The 25,404-nt window shown below is 43.7% G+C and overlaps 1 protein-coding gene across 3 annotated transcripts in view; it reads right to left on the bottom strand.

Annotated features, from left to right (window-relative positions):
• DENND1A (DENN domain containing 1A) overlaps window positions 1-25,404 on the bottom strand; it is a 523,912-nt gene that overhangs the window by 442,058 nt on the left and 56,450 nt on the right. For 2 of the 3 annotated variants that reach the window (XM_056138645.1, XM_056138644.1), the window contains exon 2: window positions 24,212-24,282. In XM_056138645.1, coding sequence (XP_055994620.1) covers window positions 24,212-24,282 — 71 coding nt within the window. Of the gene's footprint in view, window positions 1-24,211; window positions 24,283-25,404 lie in introns of those variants that run through there. The other variant, XM_056138646.1, reaches the window with a different exon arrangement.

Below are 25,404 nucleotides of genomic sequence, written 5' to 3'. Positions count from 1 at the left end.
AAACTAAGGCAGCAATATAGGTCCTTAAAAAGGAATTTCAAACAACCTTGATGATTATCTCATGGACCAATGAAAGGCTAAACATCAGAATCACGCCTTAGACTTCATTTCCCCCGCAGACTGACACAGCATGATTATTATTCTTATTAACCTACAGGAAGCCTACTTTAAAGTCATTAGTTTGTTTCTTTTTAATATGAATGATTCTCAGTAATTAAAGTTTTTATCAGTCACAGAATTCTCTATAGTGAGAGGGAACAGCTGACTTCTGATGCTTTATGCTTTAAGCAAAAACTAACACTCATTAACAAGATTACCTGTTGTGACTAAATAAATACAAACTGTTTGCAAAGTTTGTAAATGAGTACAGCAACATAAAAGTAAAACTCACCACTTAGCACAAACCTTGTTTTCTTGACTCTTCAGGCCCAGGTAGGTAACAGGGCAATCCCTCCCTTCTCCTAGTTCCCCACTCCCCACTGCCTAATCAACACCTATACTTCACTTCCACAGCTTTCCTTGTCCTCAGATCTAACCACTGATCATGCCTGGCCAGAGCAACAATGAATGCCACAGTGCACGAAAGCAGCCTGAGTCCTGGCTTCACAGTTCCCCCACAGCCCCATCAAGTTCTGAGGAACACATCATCAGGGAGAGAAGGTGGTACATGGTTCGAAATTTCAAGACGGCTGGCTACCTGGTGGAAAACACATGGACTGTGTTTACCCCAAGCCCTTAACAAATCTTTAGTAAAGGTTGCAATTAATTTATGGGACCCTGAAAAAAAAATCTCCAAGAAGTACGTACGGACCCTTGTGGGTATGAGAAAAGGGAGGACGAGGAGTTTCATCTGGTTTTAAGCTGCAAAGTACATTTCTAATCTGACTGGTAAGAGTCAGGCCCCAGCTCTTTATTAAACTTGGAAGGGAACTGAGAGAGAGTCCAGCCCGGCACCTCTGCCCCCACTTCAAGGGCAAAAAATCCCATGAAAGTCCCTGACTGATGCCTCTGCCGCTTATTCTGCCTTCTCAATTTCTTTAAGAAAAATTCCCCTGCAAATATTCCCGTTTCAATGTGGCAGTTCATTTCAGCCTGCAGTTAAAAGGCACTAGCTGTCAGTCAGATCTCTCACCCAGATCCCTCCTGAAAAGAAAAACTGACAGATCACAGGAGCTTTCTTTTGTAAACCAATTCTGGAACTTTCATGCTTCTTATTTGTTAGGTTAAAGGTTAAATTGCTGACCTGTGCCCTCCTGCTTAGTCTCCTTCCCCTTTTTCTGTAAAGCTTTATTTGGGGGCTGTATTTACATGGATTAGTCCCTTTTCACGCTAAGAAGGAATCTGTTCACAGCTAAAGCCTTAGTTCTGGTTGTACAAAAAGCAGCCACAATTATTCACCACCAGACAATGACCATATTGTGGATTTACAAAAAACCTCCCCCAGCCCTGGAAAGATCTGTTCTTGCTGCACAAAACAATAGAAGAAAAATCTTATCAAGCATGCAAGAGAAAGCAAACAAAGCAAGCCCACTGTGAACTTGATGAAGATGTCAAGCTCCTTTAAAGTATATATATATAAATCAACAAAGAGGGCTTTTCTTGGAAAGTCTTGGGAGTGAGACTTTTTCTCCTCTGAGTTTCCCTTTCTGGTTAAACACAGTCAGTAGCAGCAAGACACTGACAGCCAAGACCAGCAAACGCTCCCGTTTTCTCAGCACACTTACAGACACTTTGCGACATGCACAATGCAGAGAGGCTTTCCTTCCCAAACATGCTCCCCTGCAAATGCCAAGCAGATCGTTCAGAAGCCGGTCCCTTGCGATGTAAGCTCTTTCAGCAAAGACGGAATTCTTGTGCCAGTCGCCAAGGAGTGAACGCAGGCTACCTCCCCAAGCCCTCATTCTTTAGAGGGAAGAAAGGCCATTGAGTTTAATTAAGCCAGAGCTCCAACAAGACTTCCTAAGCTGACACCCATGAAATATCTATCACATACCCTGTCTCCTAGGGGATGGGTTTGCACGACGCAGAACAAACTTTCATGGGGAACGTTCTGTGTAAGGTGAGGACTTCACGGCTGCTACAAAAGCCAGCTCCTGTCCAGGTCACAACTGGCCAACGAGACATGAGAGCAAATACCAAGAACTTCTCCCGCCTATAGCCGTTTAGGTAGATGGGTTTCTATTCTCTTTGGGCTAAAATGACCTAAATCCACCCTCAGCAGACTAGGCCTCAAGTAGAATGAGAAAGCAACCAGTGACAGGAGCAGGCATTAAAAACTACCTGGGATCTTAATACACCAGAGAGCAAAATCAATCTCTCTCTCTCTCTCTCTCTCTCTCTCTCTCTCTCTCTCTCTCTCTCTCTCTCTCCCCTGCCAAAGTTTGTTCTTACACAAACACTTCCGGGTCACAGCTCCTCTTTGACCCAGCCCTCTCAGCCACAGCCACTCACCAGGCCCAACTCTCCCTGCCCCACCAGCCAAAATAGACTGGTCACATTCACAAACCTGAGTGTTAGCCTAACTTATTTTAACTAGTTTGATTTTTCAAAGGAGCCAAATTTGACATATGTAAAGTCAACTGCAACTATGTCAGATGAAACTATTCCAGACTTCAAAGTGGGGCAGTGATGGCTGTGGTTTTAGACCCTCTCAAAGTTCCAGTTTCTAGGATGTTTTTTGTTTTTTGTTTTTTTAAGCGTGTTGATCAGTGACATGAAAAGGGGACCATTATGGCCAAGGAGCTGTGAACTCAGCGACTGTTACAGCCACAGAAAGCATTTCCACACGCGGCCCATGCGCTGCGAGATCTCCAGGGTTTGCTTACACTGAACTAGGACATTTATGATCCCGGAGAAAATTAGAATGGCAATACGAGGACCAGAACACAAAGTAGGAAGTACTTCAACTGCTCGCCAACTTCTCGGAGCAATGCGATTAGGGCACAAGCTACACTCACAGTTGATTCAAATGGAAATGCTCTGCTTCCTCCCAAACAATGATCAACTCCCTCCGAGTTAATAGTTTCTCCCTAAGAGATCCATCTCTCTTTTCAACTTAGAGGTATGTTTTGAAGAAAAGGAAGAAACACATGGTGGGGCTTAGAGCAAAACCTTTTAAATTCTTTGTCATAAAAGCTGCAGAGCAAACTGCATTTCCTTTACTAATCCTTCCAGCACTTGTTAAACTTGAGTGCGCTGACAACTTTGCCACTGCAATCACATTTTGGTTTCTAACAAGTTAAAAAAAAATACTTTGGTGCACTAAATTGTATTGCCATCTTCCCTGCACACCAAGTGAGAATTTACGCTGCCTTCACAAACTGTTGAAAGAGACACTCCCTAGGGAGAAATAACTTTTGGCACATTGCATAGCAAAGCTAAAGTTACAAAAGCAGGCTCAAAGATCTCTTTCACCATAAACATATTTTCATTCTCCTCTCTCTCTCTCTCTCTCTCTCACACACACACACACACACACACACACACACACACACACACACACACACCATTAACAAGCATTTCAAATACTTTATAGTCCCTGAAGTTATTAAGGAGTAATATAGATGTTCTGTCATCAGAAGAGTAGCAAATAGTGATTTGATGTGACAGAAGAAAGAAAACTAATGGCACTGTTAATTATTTGGTAGTTAATATTTTATTTCATCCTCATAGTAACCCCAAAAGATAAGCATCACACACTCCTATTTGCAAACGACAATAAAACAAAACAAAACAAAAACGATGAATAACCTCGCCCCAGTCAGATCAGTATTAGTCACCGAGTCATAATTCAGAGCCAAGTTTAAAGCTCTTTCCACTATACCTACTATTTCTGCTAGGGAAGGGTGGCGAAGGGGCCTTTCATGAGACAGATTCCCATGATGCCAGACCACCAGGCAGTTTCCCAGGGGTGGCAGAAAAAGCCTAAAATGCAAAAAAGTACGGGCTGCCTCTCCAGCCTGGGGTAAATGCCTCATTGTACTCTGGGAAGTCTGATGGACACTTACTAAATGGAGAAGGAAAAGGCGGAATGTGAGAGCGCCTCCCTTTAAACTTTTCATCCTGAGCACATCTGCTCAAGGGAACAGCAGAAAAACATCGTCCAGGAAAATCACTGCAGAGAAAACTCTAAGATAACTCCAGCCCTCCCCTCAGCCTGACCCAACGATTCCCATTAAAGAACAGAATATAGCAAATGAGCTGTCACTCAACCTACTAGGAAAAGAGATTCATCAACAATGAAACTGCAGTGAGTAATCAAAATACCAAGGTTGGCTACAGTCAGTTGGAATCACGACAGCTCCATCATCCAACATGTACGAGTGCCTGCTTCGTGTCACTTCTGACCCAGGTGCTGGGGACAGGGTCAGCTGAGAACCCAGAAAACCAAAATCTCTGCCTCCATGGGGCTGACAGACAGGTATGGCGGCGCAAGCTGAACAGAACCCAACTGAGAATCTGACTTTTGCATCGATACAGATAGAAATGATTCCTCTTTGGCTTCCCAAGCCTTTTGCTTCTATCTGGAGTGTTTCCCCCTCCTTCTCCGTGACACCCCTACACACACACACACACACACACACACACACACACACACACACACTTCTCTGCATGGATCACACAGCAGACTTGTCAGAAATACCGCAGAATAAATGAAATGTGGCGCCAAAAACATCTTTCAAAACAAAGCAAACGGCAAGTAAAGGCAGCAGTGGTCAGCCTGAAATCTCAACTCCACTTGCGTCTAGACCTGAATGTTTACCCTGCATAGACCCAGAGAAGCCCAAGGGAAACCCAGAGACTCAATCCCCACTCAGCAAACAAGAGAAATGAGGTCAGTGAGTTCCAGGGCCCACCCCAGGGATTAAGAACTTTTTAAAAACCTAACACAGGGACTGCTGCAGGCAAGAAAGAAACCTGGTCCAGATGCTGGGTCTACAACTGCCTCAGGGCAAACCCTAAAGTCTGGTGACTAGACAGCAGAAGTCTAGAGTGGGAAAGAGAGAGGAGTTTCCCCAGTTTAGAGCTTCAAGAGGCTCTGCCTTGGGGATGAGGGATGAAAACAATTAAGTCCACCTTATTTCTTACACTTTTCAGCTCAGACGGAAAAGCACTCGGGGTCAGTCCTGTGCGGGATTCTGGAAAAGTCTTTTCTCCCTGAAACTTTCTAACACTACGAGATGAAGGTTTTCGGAAACTAAAACAAGAAGGGGAATTAAGTAATTTGCCCAGAATCATGCAGGGATAGAAATCCTAAGTGCTTATCCAAGGATAGAAATCATAAGCTGAAGAAAGTGAATTGCAACCTAGTTGATCTTCTAGAAACTATGCCCTTAAATAAATTTTGTGAATTATACATTTGGAATTTTAGAGGCAAAGGGGGAGTAATTTCTATTTAGTGAAATATTTAGTTGGCATGGGTAAAGGAAGTAAATATTCCCCTTAGTTTCGTTTTCTACTTCATTGAGAGCCGCGATAAAAATATTTTTCATTTCAACCTTTATAAAAAATTATTTTCCAAATACGTCAATCTTGCTTTCTTAGTAGATATGACCCATCATCTATCCAACAAACTAATCGAAACTAATCCATCATTCCATCAGTGATGAACACTGCTAAAGACAGAAAATTGGGCTAAATACACACTAACAAGAGACCATATTCCAGAAATGAGCTGCTTTAATAAGTCTCAGACACCAGTTCATTTCTTAGTATCTGACTCTTCTCAAACTGTCTACTAGGCAGTTTAAAATTTTTAAATGCTGGTAACAGGAGATTTATCACTGGGTTCTTATTAAGGTTTAACTGTGACATATAAGTAGAGAAAAATATATAGAGAGAGATTGATCATTTGAAATTATTTATGTGCCCAATGTGTACTTTTTTCTGGAAGCAACTCAATTAATCCTTTATTTCTGAAAGATAATTAGATATTCTAGCATTGTTACTAGCATCTAGTAACTAGTATTCTAGTGTACCCTCTCTAAAAGGAATTTAAATTCATCCTATTGGAAGAAACATTCCGTCTCAAAAAATCACAATTATGAAACATTTTATTTGATTTTGATTTGTTCCTTGGCTTTTATTTTTTCACTTAAGGATGATGGTGAATCAACACAAGAATGACTAATTGATATCATCTCTGATTTACAAAATAGTCTGCCAAATAGAAATGAGCCCCGTTTAAACAATGGACAAATTATAATTCATACTAAATAGCTTTTAAGGTCAGACAATTATGAGTGGCAAAAAAACTCACTTCAGAATTTAGTCTATGTAGCTGTTATTACAAATTATCCATCAAGATACTTAACGATACTGTAATAATCTACACAACAATTCCTCTGCATCTATTTTCCCTTCAAACACAGCTTCGAGAGGGCATTGCATTCTAATGCCAACACATTAAAGGTAAGAAAACTGAATTCAAATCAAGCAACTTACTAAGGTCCCCTGCTGGGCAAAGCAGGCTCAGAGTGATATCTTCGGTTAAGCTTTCCTTCTGTAATGAAAGTCTTTGAGCAGACTGCATGCTTTCAATGTAACATAAGAGGAAAAATGCAAAATGTATTGTGAAATAATACCCAAAGAAGTTCAAGAGCTAGTACACAATTTTGGAAAGGTTTGAAAAAGTCTTATAAGCATTTAATACTTAAGTTCCAGCATTGTTTTATAGAGCTTACAGTCTGATTTTCGATAGTCTAGCACAGAGCTGGCCTAGATTGAGTGTTCAAAGAATAAGTGGTTAAAGAACTATTATTAAAAATTAGATTGCACTATTACTCTAAGGCGGTCATGCAGACTCCTGGGAAAACTCAGGCTGAACTATGTGGGAGTTTTTTTCGAAGCTGAAGATGAACATTTTCAAGCACTGAAATATAATTATTTTGATTGTAAATCTTTCCAAATAAGAACATACGTTGGGGCTTGAATGATAGTGCAGCGGGTAGGGCGTTTGCCTTGCACGCAGCCAACATGGCCGACCCGAGTTCGATTCCTCCGCCCCTCTGGAGTATCTCGCCTGCATGGCAAAGCCTGGCAAGCTACCTGTGACATATTCGATATGCCAAACACAGTAACAACAAGTCTCATGATGGAGACGTTACTGGGCCCACTGGAGCAAAATTTTAAAAAAAATTAAAAAAAAAAGAGCATACATCTCACTGCTTTGTGAAAATAAAATTAAAAATTTTCATGATGAATACAATGGATGACTATTTTGGTTGCCTGGCATTAATTCCACCACCACCAACACCACCCCCTTTTTTTTTTCTAGTACTTGCAAAACTGGTTCAAAAGAAATCAAATTATGGATTCAAAATTAAATCAGCAACCTTCTGAAAATGAGCTGCCCTCATCTTGCTCAGGAAAGAGTTCAGGGCAGAAAGCTGGTACAGGAAGTAAGAGCCACTTGCCTTGCATGCAGCAGACCCCAACTCCATCTGTTCCCACATTCGGTCCAAGGAGGAGCACCAAGAGTCACTCCTGAACACAGCCACAACAGCTCCTGAACACCAATGGGTGTGGCCCAAAGCCCTCACCCGCAAAGCAGACAGTTTAGATTTGCCATGGAGTGGGAGGGGAAAACACCAACCCAAAAGGGAATTCACTGATCCCTCTGCTGCTACTGATCCCCCAGCAGGCTGCAACCCTTTCTAACAATGTGCCTCTCTGCTCTTGTTCTATAAAAGTCACCTTTCATGGGCTGGAGTGATAGTAGAGCAGGTAGGGCGTTTGCCTTTCATGTGGCCGACCTGGGTTCAATCCCCAGCATCCCATATGGTCCCCCGAGCACCGCCAGGGGTAATTCCTGAGTGCAGAGCCAGGAGTAACCTCTGTGCATCACCAGGTGTGACCCAAAAAGTCCCCCCTCCAAAAAAAATCACCTTTTGTGACCAAGAAGGCAAGATGGTTATTGCAGATTCCCCTGAGGATCCAAGTCCACCATCGTCCACCTCGCTGGCCTGTCCCAGTAGGGTTGTTTCACTACCTGTCACTTGCTGGCCGACGGCTGCCCTCCAGGAACGGTGGTACTGGACCTTCTTGGCTACAACCGCCTCGGGTTTTCCTCTCAGAGGCTACCCTACCTGGTCTCCAGCTGAAGAGCCACTGAAGAGACTTCCACACACTGTCCCTCATCAACCCAGAATGATTGGGTGACAGATCTGTGCATGGTCCAACAGCTGCCCACTACAATCTGCCCTAGGACTGTGGCTCAAAATACAGCAAAGCACTTCTTCCACCTGGGTGCCAACCTGGTGGCACAGAAGCTTGTCTATGATGAAGCCATTTGAGCACTCCCCCAGAAATGAGCCCAACAAAGGACACAAAATCAAGAGCTAAAGGAACAAAAGATCTCTGAAAATATAACCAGAAGACCAAGATATGATAAAAGCCAAGGCCAATTTTATGCTGCACTTCCCAGTACTAATAGTTAATATATTCCCTTCCTGTACTCAATTAGGATGTCTTTGGGTCTCTATCACTTAGAACAAAGAGAATTCTAATACAATGATTTAATGTCCCCACCATGACCAGTAACAGATCTGAGTAACATTCTCCCCCACCCCACCCCCCCACCCCACACACACAGGGCAAACCTAACTATTCAGGGCTTAAGCTAAGGATTTTCCCATAATAAAGAATTTAAGTTTGAATAAGTTTGGACTCAAAGAAGTCTACTTTGCCTAATGACTTTTCTTCCTATTTTCCTTATTTTATTTATTTTAGTGTAGATAAAAAGCAACGATTGTTGGTACAATTCTAGAGTTGAAACTGATTAGATAACAAAACTCCAATATTGAAATTGCTAAGTTTTTAACCCGTTTTTTAATGTGAAAACTGTTCTATCTCACCACTAGCTTGTTAAATCCTTGTCTCAGTATATACTAAACTGTTTGTTTTGAGCGGAGCCTTCTGTGTTATTGTTTTTGTTGAGTTTAGTTGGCTTCTATGTTACTTCCCATCTAATCCAGCGTGCTCCTACTGGAATTTCAGTATTGAGGAATTAGGTGTCCAGCAGTCCTGAGACTTCATGGTCCGTGGTCTAGACTAATGAGTTGACATGGTGGCAGCTTCGGGAGGTAGGTGTGGCTGCCAAGGCTTCCAAAATTATTGGGTGGGGAAGGGGGAGGCTGTCGGCCCTCACTCCAAGAACACTCCAGAATTCTCAGCCTGGACATCGAGGTACCTGAAATTTTTCACAGTTTGGTGTCTCTGCGGAGAGAGTGAAGTAGAGGAGTTGAGCCCCTGACATGGCTGTGGTAGTGGAGTGTGGGTGCAGCTGCTGGGGCATGAGCAGGGTGGGGAATCAGCCCACCCCACCCCCCATCTCAAGGTCACCCCAGAGTTTTCAGGAGGGGAGAGCCAGGTGTCAGTGATTTTTAGTTAGCTGCTTGGCTGGCAACTCCTCCGAGATTCAGTCATGAATAATTGCTTCAGAAAAGTGCTAAACCAATCAAAATTACTGAATAACAAAGTCTTTTATTAGTATGACGACGGGAAATGGAGGTAATGGAGAAACAAGGCTCAGGCTTCACTCGTACTGGTGACATGGGAGAGTGGCATGTCCACATATTCAAAGGACAAACTCAACAACACTGGAAATGCGAGATCCAAGCTGCAACCACAGAACTCTGACATGTGCCTGCCAAGGTGGCAGGTGGGGGGTTGGTGGGGGTGGCACGGAAACACGGGTGAATCCTGGTGGTGGGAATTGGTGTTGAAATAATGTATGCCTAAACCCCAGCTATCAATAGCTCTGGAAATCATGATTCTTTAATTACATTTTTTTAATATTTAAAAAATTATTATCTTGTCTCAAACAGAAATAATGTGCCGATTTTAAAGAGTGACAGCTACATAGGTATAAGTCTAAGAATCTATGTACAAGATCCCCATGGAGAGAGCTACAACATGTATGACAAACTCAAACATGAAAGCTTTGTATGTGTAGCTCACGGTGATTCAAGAGAGAGAGAGAGAGAGAGAGAGAGAGAGAGAGAGAGAGAGTGCACTACAACATTCTGACAAATAAAATCAAAGAACCAAATAAATGGAGACGTAGGTTCAGTGCCTGGTACCACAAAATTGAAAAATAAATGAATGGACAGATTACTCATGCCCATGGATAGGAAGACTCAATCATAACAAGCTGTCAGTTATTCCCAATTTGATCTAAAAATTCAATGCAATCACAATCAAAATTTCCATGTTATTTTATGGATGTTAACTAAATACTAAAGTTTTTTTTGGTTTAGGGTCTTTTGGAGTTTTTTGCTTTTGTTTTTGGGCCGCACACTGCGGTACCCAGGGGTTACTCCTGGCTGTGCACTCAGGGATCATTCCTGGTGATGTTTGGGGGACCAGAAGGGGTGCTGGGGATTGAACCCAGGTTAGCTGCAAACAAGGCAAATGCCCTCCCTGCTATACTATTGCTCTGGCCCGTATTCTCAACTTTATAAGGACAAGGAAAATACCCAGATTGACAACACAGTCTATCTGGACTGTGTTAAAGAGGAAAAACCAAGATGGAAGACCGACCGGCATTAACTGCAATACTTACTACACGTTACAGTAACCAACAGAATAGTATAATAGAAGAGTAGACAGATAATTCAATTGCTCAACAGACTGGCCAGTCAACATTAATAAAGTTAATTTATCTCTGACATGGAAGCAAGGGCAGTGCAATGGAGCAAAGACAGTCTTTTCAACAAACGATGCTAGAACTGACATCCACGGGGAAAACTAAGTCCTTCCTGACTCCCTTCACAAAAGCAAACTCAAAATAGGTCACAGACAAAACTGCAAAACTCAAATCTCTAAGACAACATAGGAGAAAACCCAGATATCCTTGGTTATGGTGACAGCTTTTTAGATACACCACAGGCTTGAACCATAAAAGAAATAATTGGTAAGCTGGTTTTTCCTAACTTTATTAACATAAAAAACTTCTGCTCTGTCATAGACAATGTTAAGAGAATGGAAGGAAAATATTTGCAAAAGGAATATTTGATAAAGGATCGTCATTCAAAATATATATAAAGCTCTAAAAATTTAGCAAGCAGACAACATATCTATTTTCAAATGGTCCAAAAGAGTTGGGGAGATAACACAGTGGGTAGGGCCTTGTATGTGACTGACCCCGGTTCAACCTCCAGCCGCCACTACAGCCCCAAGCCCTGCCAGGAGTGATTCTTGAGTGCAGAGCCAGGAGTAAGCCCTGAGTATGGCCAGGTGGGTCAGATACGTGTGTGTTGGAGTGGGAAGGGGGGGGGGGGGGGGGCACGGGATGGGGCCCAAAACTTTTGACACCTCTCCTTAGAAAATACATGGAGGTGGCAGAAGGGATCCTGGGAACATTGGCGGTGGAGAATGGGCACCGGTGGAGGGATGAGTACTCGATCATTGTATGACTGAAATGTAATCACGAAAGTTTGTAAGTCTATAACTGTATCTCACAGTCATTAAAAATATTTTTAATTAAATTAAATTAAATTTTAAAAAAAGGAAATACATGGATGATGAATAAACATATGAAGAGATGTTCATATGCCATCACGGAAATACAAGACAACAATGCACAGCAATCCTGATTCGGGCTCTTCTAATTGGTTTGACACCAACACCAGCAAAGGCTGGCGGGTGGTGGGTGTAGCAGCAGGAACTCACCAGCAAGCCTTCGGTGCTTGCGAGAACACAGTGCTAGCAGGAACACAAAATGCGGCCATCACTGGGAGTTCTTACAAATGTAACCAGACACTTGGGGTCAAGGAAGTGGTCAAGCACTTGTCAGACACATCCCAGGTTTGGTCCCCAGCATCACCTGGTTCCCCAAGCACTACTGGGAGGTGACACCTCTAAACACTGAAGCAGGGTAATCAGTGCCTAAGCACCACTGGGGTCAATGGCATTGAGACTGTATTTTTTTAAGGAATACAATCAAACAAAAGACAATGACCTCACCATGCACATGGACTTTGCCACTTAGTAGACCAATGAATTTTGCCCATCTACAGCGGTAAAGGCCTAATACTGTGAGCACCAGATACAGCAAGAAGAACCACGCTGTCAGGAATAAATAAAAAATTGTGAGACTCCACTATATGGTAATTCTGCCCAGGTGACTTCTAAATTGTAAATTTCAGGAACTGTAAGAAATCTGGAATCAAGCTCACATAATCCAACATTAAGAAAATAAATGGCTCATCTTCTGTTACTTTTTAAGAATGGCAATTTTAAGTCATCCTGTATAATCAATTTTGAACAGCAGCATAGTATAATGAAAAGCACAAGATTTAAGCAAGGACATATCACTAAGGGGAAATTCAAAATGTGATCTTAGTAGAGAAAGGCAATTTGTGAGAGGCAGCAAGGGGATCTCAAAGATACAATCTATTTGACTTCCGATGGTTATAACCACTTCCACTTATTCTTTGAGCTGTACACACACACACACACACACACACACATATGTACACATATATCACTTGGGTTGCGGTTTTCATAAATTTCTCTAAAGAATAGGCAGACTATAGTTTGGATGACAACTTTGTCCTTTGGACAAGTACTTCCTGTCTACACTTTGATCTTCAATTACTAATTGGTGCTTAGTAATTGCCCTACAAAGCACCAATTATAGTGCTAGCTGTTGAAATATATGGATAGAGAAAAACCTGATTTTGTCCTATAGAACCTTCTTTTTCTTACTGAAAGTTGAGACAATCCTTCATACTTAGATGCTGGACAAACACTTTATTACAATGAGCTCTAGCTAGGCTTAGCTCTAGTTTAAAGAATTATTATTCAAGCAATCCAATATGAGGGACATTACAAGTTTTAAAACTATCCTCGGGCTGGAGCAATAGTACAGTGGGTAGGGCATTGGCCTTACACGCGGCCAACCAGGTTCGATTCCCAGCATCCCATATGGTCCCTGAGCACCGCCAGGAGTAATTCCTGAGTGCAAAGCCAGAAGTAATCCCTGTGTATCTCCAGGTGTGACCCAAAAACCCAAAATAATAATAATAATAATAATAAAATAAAAAACAAATAAAACTATCTTCGTTTCTTAGAATCAATACTAAAAGTACAGTGAAAGGGGTGGGAAAATAACTCAGAGGGCTGGAGTATGCTTTGCCTTTGCGTATAGAAGCCCTGGGTCAGATCCTGAACTCTGCATTCTCCTCAAAGTACCATCAGGAGCACTGAGTTGGGAGTAGCCCTCAAACTCTGCCAGCTATGAATGACCCCAAAACAAATAAAAAAGTGTAAGTACCATGAAGAGTCTGGTGAGATGGCTCATGTGTGGTAGTGCAGATATATGCCCACATTTACAAGGCCCTGAGTTTAATCCCCAGCACAGAATGACATTCCATCCCACCCCAGCACCATCAGGTGAGTCTGTTGCTCCCCGAGCCCTGCGAGATGTGACCTGATGGCCATACTACTGGGTCAAGCACTGCCACAAGAAACTCTGGACCCATTGGGAGGAGGAGACAAGAGGCAGAGAGGGAAAGGGAAATAGTAAGGAGAGGGGGAAGAGAAAGAGAAGGGAACGTAGTAGTAGCAGCAGCAGTATTAGTAGCAGCAGTAGCAGCAGTAGCAGCGGTAGCAGTGGAAGTAGTAGTAGTAGCAGTAGTAGCAGCAGTAACAGTAGCAGCAGTAGTTGGGGAAGTAGTAGCAGTAGTAGTAGCAGTAGTAATAATAGCAGTAGTAGGGGAAGTAGTAGTAGCAGTAATAGTAGCAGCAATAGCAGTAGTAGCAGCAGTAGCACTTGTAGCAGTTGCAGAAGTAGTAGCAGCCATAGCAGCAGTAGTAGTAGCAGTAGCAGTAGCAGTAGCAGCAGTAGCAGCAGCAGTAGTAGCAGCAGCAAAAGCAGTAGAAGCAGTAGCAGCAGTACCAGCAGTACCAGCAGTAGTAGTAGTAGTAGCAGTGGCAGCAGTAGCAGCAGCAGTGGTTGTAGCAACAGTAGCAGTAGTAGTAACAGTAGCAGCAGTAGTAGTAACAGTAGCAGCAGCAGTAGTAACAGAAGCAGCAGCAGTATCTGTAGCAGTCGCTGTAGCAGTAGCGGTAGTAGTAGAAGCAATAGCACTGTAGCAGCACTGTCTTCACAAATTGATGAACAACAAATTGTTGCTCATCGATTTGCTCGAGCAGGCACCAGTAACGTCTCCATTGTGAGACTTATTGTTACTTGCTGGCATATTGTCATAGGTAGCTTACCAGACTTTGCCTGAGGGCGGGATACTCTTGGTAGCTCGCCAGGCTCTCCAAGAGAGGCAGAGGAATCAAATCCAGGTCAGCTGCATGCAAAGTAAATGCCCTACCCACTGGTGCTATCACTCTAGCCCAGGAGAAGCAGTAGTAGCAGTTATAGAAGTAGTATTAACAGTCATAGTAGCACCAGTAGCAATAGTAGAAGCAGAAGCAGCAGTAGTAGCAGTAGTAGTAGTAGAAGCAGTAGTAGCAATTATAGAAGTAGTATTAGCAGGAGCAGCAGCAGGAGCAGCAGTAGCAACAGTAGTAAAAGCAGAAGCAGTATAAGTAAGCAGTAGGAGTAGTAGCAAATAGTAGTGTTAGTAGTATAAGCAGTAGTAGCAGTCACAGCAGTAGCAGTAGTAACAATCGCAGAAGTAGCAGTAGTAAGCAGTACTAGCAGTAGAAGCAGTAGCAGCAGCAGCAGCAGAAGCATTGACAACAGTAAGGCTGTCCCAGTCCTACGTCAGTGCTTAAATAATCCACATGTTCAAGTGAGTGATGATCTATCCCTAGACTATCACAAATCAGGGGCTCTGGACCCACTTTCATCAGGAGATACAAACTAAAGCGAAAGTAGTTGGGCTGATTCATTAAGAAAGACAACTGCGGGCTAGAAAGATTCACAGTGGAAAAGGCATCTACCTGCCTTGTATGCAGCTGAGCAGGTTCAATCCCTGACACCCCAGCTGGCCCCCTGAGGCCGCAGGAAGTGATCCTGAGCGCAGTGCCAGGAGTGAGCCCTGAGCACCTGAGTTTTGGGTGTGGCCCCAAAACCAAGGGTGATGGTGAAGTGAAAGAAAGCCCTGACAGCGCACAAATGAAAACTTGTTCTTCCTCTGATTTTGTAGACAAGCCTGATTTTTCCAACTCTACATTAACAACTAATCATTCTAACCTCTGCCTGAGTAGGAAGTGCCAGCCAACTACTTGGGAAAAGAGAGCACAGGGATAAATTTAAAATCTGCATTCTGCAGCTTTGGTGGGTGTCCAACCTGGGCAGGTAGATTAATCTATGACCCATGTCAGAAAGTTGAATCAGATTTAAAAAATTAAGCAACTAAGACATAACAAGTTATGTCATAAAAGTTATTTTATTCCCATTCCTCCACGGCTTGCTGTGATTATGAATTACTACTGAAAACACACAGAGAGAGAGAGAGAGAGAGAGAGAGAGAGAGAGAGAGAGAGAGAGATGAAGCAATATAATTAAGTTAAATGCCTCTAAGAATAATTGATCAAAAGTAAAGTAACTCCCAAAAGGGCTTCTTCCCACTTCCCTTCTTCCCACTTCCAACGGGACAGCAAAACTTGTTAGTTTGAAGTTAATATTTCAAAAATCTCTCAGATGGCTCAAAGGGCTGCAGACATGTATATTGCAGTCCCGGGCCTGGTCACCAATGCCACATGGCCCTCCTGAGCTCAGAGGTAGGAGCAGCCCCTCAGAATTGCCCCAAAACAACCTTTGAAAATGCTGCACATCCTGGGCCAGAGCGATAGTACAGCAGGTAGAGCATTTGCCTTGCATGCTGCCGACCCAAGTTCAATTCCCAGTATCCCACATGGTCCCCCAAGCACTGGCTCTGAGTGCAGAGCCAGGAGCAACCCCTGTGCATTGCCGGGCGTAACCCAAAAAGCAAAAAAATAAAATAAAATACTGCACATCCTCCAAAGCCCCCAAAGCTCTGAGACTGAAAGGCCTGTCGAGTAAAAGAATCGAAGAGGTGAGAAGAGCCAGCCTGACTCACGGTAGCTACACGTGGCTGAGACTGCTTTCCTTGTGGTACAGGGCCCCTTCACAGACAAGGGGACACATGGCTCAGCGAGGTTTCAAGTCCCCATTTGTCAAGGTTACTGCTTATCTCGGCAGTGGCAACAGGAGAACTGTGCTCTACTCGCAGCACGGCATCTTAAGCGTGATTTCAGAGAGTTCTGACTGGCTGCTACTCTTCAGAAGAGCGCGACGGTGGGGGCCGAGCAAGAGGCAGGCTTGAAGAGGGTCTGACCCAGGAGGAGGCCAGGCAGGCTGAACTGCAGGGTCTGTCTGGAGAAGCCGTTTCTGCCGTGTGCCCGGTGCTCAGGGCTGTCAGCTGCAATCAGACGCTTGCCTCTGAGATGCATTCCAGCACCCCAGCAGGGCTGGGGGGCCTCGCATCACGGGACCTGGCAGGCTCACCCTCGGGCATGAGCACTCTCTTAAGAGTCGTGCCGTCACGCAGGCGGGACTCAGGATGCGCACAGGGCTGAGAAGGTTCCCAGGGTGTTCTGGTATGCCCTGGGTAAAGGTGGGTTCGTGAATAAAACACGCAAATAGAGTATAAAAGATGGAATGTGCCCTCCCCCAACACACACACACACACACACACACACACACACACACACACACAAAAGCTAAAATAACGAGAACAAATCTACTCAAAATGAGGCAAATTTCCACAAAGATATTGACTGGCATTATTCACAAAAACAGGAGAACTTCAGAAACCATCTAAAGATTCAAATAAGCAAACATGGAGCATAAATAGGCTGCAGCAACTCACAGCAATTAGGAAGATTCTTATAATGCCATATTAACCTCAGGAAAAGTTTTTTAGAACTTTATTTTGGAGAGGAAAACCTTGTTTTGCGAAGGGCCAGGAAATGCATATAGAACAGGAATTTGGAAAGGTTTAGATATTTTATTTATACAAAGGATGACTTCAAGAGTGTTAGTATAGCAAAATATTAACAGTAGATATGACTGCATAATACTTTTTCTCTTACAATTTTTCAAGTATGTTAAACACTCCAAAACTAATCAGTAATAAAGGTAACTAGAAAAAAAAAACCAGGAACATATGACGATATGAAATCAAATAATTTGAAAATTATTTAAGTATTTTACTTACAATGAGAACATACCATACCATGGTGTAAGAAAAATTGCAAGAATGAAACTCCCACAGAAGTTTATAGAACAAAATGTAGAGTAAATCCTCCAATTAAAGACCCATAAAGTAGTTTCAGTGCTTCTAACCCACCTTCTCGCAGCAGGGAATTAATCCCTCTGGGGGATGTAAGCAACTTCAAAGAGAAGATTATGCCCAGACACTCATACTGTATAGCAGAAGGTTTCTACCTAAGTTTGCTCAGATACTCTGACAGAGCTTAGAGATGCAGAGCCAAGGAACAAAGACCGATTCTTAAAGCCCACTGTTTTGTAATCACTAAAACTGGGGGGAAAAAACAAACAATGCACTATATAATAGCATGAAAACTTTTTATAAGTTATTAAAAACAAATGAAGAAGGTCACAGAAGTAAGTGAAAAGTACTTAAAATCAAATATTAAGCTCCACTTAATGCTGGTCACAGCAAATCAGAAATCCCCAAAGAACGTGGCACCGGGAGTTCGCTTGTGTCCCAGTTTGTCCCTGCTGCCCCTTGGAAGGTGTCCCCCGGGAATCGTGGGTTTTGAAGCAATGCCTAAATCGGGCCGACAGATCACATGTTGCTTCCACAGAGGGCAGGGGAATGCTCCTCAGAGCATGGAACCCATGCGAGTTTACAATGTGCTCTGCACAGTACAAGACAGCAAAGAGAACAGACGGACAAAGGGTGCGCCCTGAGGTTTTGAAAAGGTTTCCTCCGGGCCTTCCACACAGCGGTCATCTCACAACTGCTGGGCAATTTTCAACTATGATTTCGAAGTACTCGATCATTATATGAAAATGCTTCAATTAGAGAAGTAGCATATTTTGTGGATTCCGCTTAAGTGGGTTTCCCAGATTTTATATGTGACAGATGAGGAAGCAAGTTTGAAGTTTACCCGCCCTATCATTTAATATATATATAAATATATATATTAAATGATAAATATAAAACTAAAACCCCTGCTACAGTAAAAAATTAAGGGGCTAGAGGAATATCACAGCAGGCAGGGTGTTTGCCTTGCATGTGGCCGAACTGGGTTTGATTCCCAGCATCCCATATGGTTCCCTGAGCACCACCAGAAGTAATTCCTGAGTGAAGAGCCAGGAGTCACCCCTGTGCATCGCTGGGTGTGACCCAAAAAGCAACAACAACAAACAAACCCCCAAATTTAAATACTAGGAGCAAAGTCATAAGTTTGTTTTTGTTGTTGTTTGGGGGCCATACCCAGCAATGCCCAAGGTTCACTCCAAGCTCAGTGCTCAGGGATATCACGCCTGGTGGTGCTCAGAGTGATACCAGAGATGGAACCCATGTCAGCTTCGTGTAAGGCAGGCACCACACCTTCTGTCCTATTGCTCCAGTCACTAAAGGAAAATATCTTCATATAAAGAGGAGTAGGGAAGTATTGATAAACTATGGTATATTAAAATCTAGGGTCTGGAGTGATAGGACAACAAGGTGGAGCACTTGCCTGGCACACAGCTGAACAGGTTCAATCCCTGGCACTCCAAATAATCCCCCAAGTCTGCCAGGAGTGACTCCTAAGCTCAGACTCAGGAATAAGCCCTAAGCACTGCTGGGGGTGGCCAAAAAAAGAAAAAAAATCAAGAAGTTTTGATCAAAAATACCATAAGGAAAGTGAAAGAAAAATCGGGGAAGGGAAACTGTCATACAATCAGATAATTAAATATACATAATATAATTTCTCGCAAAACAGTGAGGGAAAAATATTAAAAATTCGGTTTATGGAGAACTTTTTTAAATTTTATTTGTAATGCCAGAGATGGAACCTTGAAAATGCATCTTGAGGGGCTGGAGCGATAGCACCAGCATTTGCCTTGCACGTGGCCGACCCGGGTTCGATTCCCAGCATCCCACATGGTCCCCTGAGCACCGCCAGGAGTAATTCCTGAGTGAAGAGCCAGAAGTAAACACTATGCATTGCCAGGTGTGACCCAAAAAGCAAAAAAAAAAGAAAAAACAGAAAATGCATCTTGAGGCACATGTTTTGCCACTGAGTCACATCTCAGAAAACTCAATTTAAAGCAAAAGCAAGTTAACTAGAGAGAGAGTACAGGAGGTAGGGTGCTTGCCCTGCACATGCTGACCTGTGTTCAATCTACAGCATCCTATATAGTCTCCCAAAGCCCCACCCCTAGGAATGATCCCTGAGTGCAGAGCCAAGTAAGCCCTGGCCGAGAACTGTTGGGTGTGTCCCATACCCCACCCCCCCACAAAAAAAAGAACAAGTAACCTGATAAGCACTTTCAAAAACAGAATATACTGCAGGGGCCAATAAACAAATGATAAGACACACAACCTCAATAGTCATCATGAAAATGCAAACAGAAACAACAAAGAGATAATACTACACAAATTTCTACCACAGGTTGGCAAAAATCAACAGAACTGTGCCAAAGAATGAAGACATCGGGGCGGCCAGAGAGGGGGCTCAGTGAGCTATGGCACCTGCCGTGCATGCAGTCGGCCTGGGTCCGATGCCCAGAACTACAGGGCAACATTGCCAGGAGCCACCCTCAAGCGGGGAGTCAAGAAAAAGCCCAGGGCACTGCCTAGCAAGTCCCCCTCCGAAAAAAAATAGCATAGAACAGGAATAAAGACGCGGCTGAGCCACAGAGACTGTCGAACACTGTTAGAGGCAGGAACGCCACCAATGTCCACAGCAGTTCAGCAGGACCCACGGACTAAGCCTGGCACGTACCCCACGGCAATCGGGTGTACATGGATTCAAATGTAAGAGAAAACTCACAAGAGCATTGCCTGTAACCATCAAACACTGCAAAAAGTGTGGGATAGTAACCCTAAGTGTTGTAGGCTTCATTGGTGACTTGCCCCTCTTCCTCCCCTGCCCCCCACCAGAGAAACTTACAGTGCTCTTACGAGCACCCCTATCTTGAAGCCCCTCAGATGTGCGTTAACTATACTAACAGCTCAGCATTAAACAGGTTATTTTGACCATCTATCCCCTGAGTCCTCATCTCTTTGTTCCTCTGGTGGGGAGGCCCGGGGAGGTGGCTGTTGGCCACCATACAGCTGTTGGCGCAAGCATCGCCCCCCCTCCCCGCCCACTTTGAACTCACGGGCTAGCACCTTCAGCAGCAGACTGGGATTCTGTGATGCGACCCCACTGTATCATGTGACCACAACAGTGAAAAGACAGCCCCCAACACAGGGGGCGCTGACCATCCACCACAAAACAAGAGCACCGTGACACACAGGACTGCCCTGTTTCTAACAAAGTTCAGAAATAGGCTCTGCTAAACTCTATTTTTTCTTTTTTTTTTTTAATCTTTATTAGTGAAAAGAATGAGACCAGTTGTAGTTACTGGTTTTGGCATATCGAATACACAACGGATAGCTTGCCAGGCTCTTCCGTGCGGGCGGAATACTCTCGGTAGCTTGCCAGTCTTTCCGAGAGGGATAGAGGCTTTTGGGGCGACCTCTAATCACCCTTGTAGGTGTTACCATATTTGAACCCTATCAAATATGGTACGACAATTCCGGAAGATGGGTATTTAGTGTCTTATAAGCGGCCGCGCGGGTCCGCAAAGCATCCTGGAGTGTGGCGACGGCTGGGTAGTGGAGGTAGTGTCGATAGTGGAAGTCTGCCAGTGGGGTATTTATCTGGGTAGGGTGGGTGAAAAACCATGAGGTACAGTTGTAGACTTACAAATTTTTGTGCTTGGATTTTAATTATACAATGATCAAGTACCCATCCCTCCACCAGTGCCCATTTCCCATCACCACGGATCCCAGTATCCCCCCATCCCACCCTGCCTCTGTGGCAGGGCATTCCCTTTTGTTCTCTCTCTCCTTTTGGGTGCTGCGGTTTGCAAAAGAGGCATTGAGTGGCAATCATGTTCAGTCTATAGTCTATTCTCAGCACGCATCTCCCATCCTGGGCGGATCCTCCCAATACCCTTTATTTGGTGCTCCCTTCTCTATCTGAGCTGCCTTTTCCTCTAGCATGTGTGGCTGGCCTCCAAGCCATGGTAAACTCTATATTTTTTTTTTCAAGAAGACACACTTAAGGGGTGAAAATATAAGGAAAAACAAAGCCATGAATTTCATAAAAGTCGGGACGGTAATTACCTGTGGGAAAAGGGAAGGAAGAGCCCGTGGGTGCTGGTCAAAATCTACATCTAACATTCACAGGACCCAGGCAAGAATGCAAACAAGCAAACACATACCAGACGTCTCAGAATTTTAGAGATAGAAAACCAGCTCTCAAACTGACGAGTCTGTTCTCACCTTTTATCATGATAAACAGACCACTGAGAAGGACCTAAAGGCCAGACATGCTCTGAGATTGTAGGGACTCTTAAGAGAACTGGACAGGGAGAAGTGTCAGACAGGCACAGCTGACCGCGTGCCGCCCCCAGCTACCAGTCATCTCCTCCAGGCTCTCGGCCCAACGGTACCCGGCCCCTCATCACAGCAATGCTCCAGCCCCCTGCACAGCGTGCTGTCTTGGCCAAGACCCATGTCCATCCTTGGTAGGATGAGAATGGGAATGAGACTCCACCCTGCAAACAGGCTTGGGTCAGGGTGGGCCAAGAGTCCTGAGACCCAGGAGAACCCAAGCACGGTCAGGATGGCCAGTGTTCAGGTTCCAGTGGGAATGTGCCCGGCCTAGCTCCCTCTGTGGAAAGGGCACCATCCAAAGAGGTCAGAGCAGGTCCCTCTCTAAGGGTCAACGGTCGAGGGGTCCTTTAGCTGAGATCAGTATTTCCCCAGCACCACCCAAGACTCATTCCTTCCCCTGGAGAGCAGTAAAATGGAAATGTACTTTCATGATCCTCTGTTAAAATCACAGGTTATTCTATTGTGTAGATGTACCAAAGTTTCTTTAACCAGTCATCTGTTCTAGGGCACTTGGGTTGTTTCCAGATTTTGGCTACTGTGAACAGTGCTGCAATGAACATACAGGTACAGAAGGGGGGTTATACCAGGGATATTGGTGGTGGGGAATGGGCACTGGTGGAGGAATGGGTGTTTGATCATTGTGTGATTGTAACCCAAACACGAAAGCTTGTAACTATCTCACAGTGATTCAATAAAATTGAAAAAAAAATCACAGATTATACTAAGACTTTATAATAGGCCTGTCAAGTTGACAGCTGGGAGGGAGGAAGGGAAGGGGTAGGGAGGGAATATGGGAACACTGGTGGGGGGAAGTTGACACTGGTATTGAAATAGTATATGCTTAAGACTAAACTACAAACAACTTTGTAAATGACAGTTCTTTAATAAAAATTAAATAAATTACAATATTTTAATTACAATTTTTTAAAAAATCAAAAATATTTTTAAAGAATCACAGGTTATTCAGATTTTTCCCCTAAAGTTTATCTTACTTCTCTTTACTCTTAGTAAATCTTATGCTTATAGGATTCATCTACCTTATGCAAATTTTAAAATGTATTAATGGAGAATTATTCATACTATTGTTCAATATATCTGGCAAACAACCAAAAAAGAAAGATATACATTCAAAGATTTATAATTTTCTGGAATTTCAGGGGCTTAGCCCTATTCATCTATGTGTGTGGGTGTCACCACTTCCATATTTTTTCTTAAGGAACTATCTCATTAAGTAGGATTATTAAAAAAGAGAAAACACGGTAAGGGAACAACAAACAGTCATCAGGTGAACTAGATTTTATCCACAGAACCGAGCTTGCATGGGGGGTTGGGAGGAAGGGATACTGGTGGAGGGAAAAGGCTCTCTGCTGATGGGTGTGGCATTGGAAGGATGGGTGAATGAAACGTATAATCAACAATATTGTAAATCCTGGTACCTCGGTAAAAATGATCGAAAAATAATAAAAAATAAAATAAGAAAATAAGGTGAAAAACCAATAGTACAGTGGGTAAGGCACTTGGTTTACCCACTTGGCTGATCTGGGTTCAATCCTTGGAACTCCATTTGGTCCCCTGAGCCTGCCAGGAGTGACCCCTGAGCACAGAGCCAGGAGTAAGCCCTGAGCACCGCTTGGTGTGGTCCAAAAACAAAACAAAACAAAAAGGGGGCTTCTTTCTGTTGATCCTTTCTTGATAGCTTTCAAATTTGGTTTTGTGGTGTTTTTTTTTTCCCCAGGAAACAGAGCCCCCCCTCCTTTTTTTTTTTTTTCTTGGTCACCAGGAGATACAGAGTTACAAAGCTGATCATGGTCAGTCAGTATTCCAACATCCATGCCTCCACCAGTGTACATTTCCTAGCACCAACACCAATGTCCCCTCTCGTCACCCTCTCTTTTATGGTAGGCACTTTCCTTCGCTCTGTCTCTGTCGCTGTCTCTTTCTCTTTCTCTGTCTCTCTCCCCTTTGAGGCATTATAGTTTGCAATATAGGTACTGAAAGGTTATCATGTCAAACTTGGTTTATATTCTTCCTCACCCCACCCAAATATTCATCTTAACTGGGGGAGGGGGGGGGGAGGAGAAGGAAAGGAAGGAATCCTACACTGCTGAAAGGGGAAACATTAGCATCTATAAAAATAAGGAAAAAAAAGTTTACCCTTAGATTTATCTGTGAAATCACAGTCGTTATCAAGTCAGACCAAAAATCACGTGACCCAATTAGTCCAAAAACTAAAAACAGAGAAGTATTTCCTTCAACTGGTTGCCAACTTTCTTGCCCAGCAGACACAAAATTCTCTGAATTAAACCCAAATAGCGCTCCCGCTCAGAGAGTTCCCTTCCCATTGTTTTGGAACCTAATTCTAAGTCTCCTCATTAGCAAGGTGACAATATTTCATAGTCAGCCGTGACATCTGTGAAAGACACAAAGCAAGACCCAGAGCTTCTAATGAGGAGAGCCATCCTTCAGGGGACGGCAGCGCCTCTTAACGCAGGCCGCCACCCTGCTTATTAGCCCACCCCTAGGAGGACCTGGGCCAGGAAAAAAAGAAAAAGGCAAGAAAGTCACTTAAACCTACTTCAAGATAAGTAACACTTTAGCCAGCATAGTCACAAAGTGTCCTGACAGACATGCCGAATCATAGTCAAGTGCAGTACCTGAAAGTGTGCCCCCGGTCCTCGGGTAGGTCACTTCCACACACACTTCGAACGTGGTCTCTGGATTTTGCCTATAAAGAAGAGAAAGAGGATGGTTACTGACAGGACCTGAATCAGCGTGAAGTCCAACCTGTGGGCTGTGGCACGGGGGCAGGTGTAAACCAGCAGCCCGACAGCTCGGTGGCTATGGAGTTTGGGACACGTCACACATTATGATTCTCTGAGCCTCGCCGTGCTCATCTCTCACACGAAAACCCACAAGTGCTGTGAGACTTCATCTGCACAAACCGTCCCAGGGCAGTGCTGCTTCCCACAGAACAGTCCGTCTTAGAATCCTGCACTTGTCGCATTTCTGACTTACACACATGGATCTCAAGAGCGGTGGGTAGAATTTCGAGGGAAGGCAAAACAAGGCAAGCCGAGCAGAAAGTATCCTTCACCTGCACTTTCCACGAGAAAAGATCCATAGAAAGAGGGCAGTTTGCTTCGCTGTAGGTTTTAAAGAAAGACTCTTCCAAGAGAAATGCCCTCTTATCTCCCCAGGCTACAGTGAAGATGGGAAGTACTAGCCTCAGTGCACGAGAAGGTTCCCACACACAGACAAGGTTCACCTGCGTTGGCAAACGCAAATATATATGTGTTCGTTGGTCACCGTCTTTTACCTTTATATTTCATACATATGCCAGACACTTTAAAAAGATCACCATACTAACAGAATGTTAACAGCTGTTACTTCTGAGAGATGGGAACTTTTGGGTTATGATATTTTAATTTTTTGTTTTTTCTCTCTCTCTGTCTCTCTCTCTGGGTCTAAAACTACAACTGAAAATATTTCTGGAGTCAGTGAGAATCCTTTAGCGGAAGAAAATACCATATTTTCAAACATCTATAACAACTCTATTTTAAACTTGACAACAGCATTCAGAGAAGCAGCCTTCGGAGCTGCCTATTCAGATCTGAGAGTTCATTTTACTTCGACCAAATGAATACCTTGGATTTGCTCTGTAGGGCTCTACCTTTTCATAATCACAATCTCCCTTCTCCCTCATTATAATCCTGTGAGGCGGGTGAAACGGGCATTCCCTTCCCTGTCCGGCTAGGAGCCGGCAACCAAGAGATGCCAAGCATCCTCTCTGAGACCCCACAGCTAGACAGGTACACAGCCAGACCAGAATTCACACCTCCTGTGATTC

This window comes from Sorex fumeus, unplaced genomic scaffold, assembly GCF_029834395.1.
Source record: "Sorex fumeus unplaced genomic scaffold, SorFum_2.1 ptg000129l, whole genome shotgun sequence".
Classification (NCBI taxonomy): Eukaryota; Metazoa; Chordata; class Mammalia; order Eulipotyphla; family Soricidae; genus Sorex; species Sorex fumeus.
Note: the sequence above shows the minus strand (reverse complement) of the source record. Positions and strands in the feature narration are given on the sequence as shown.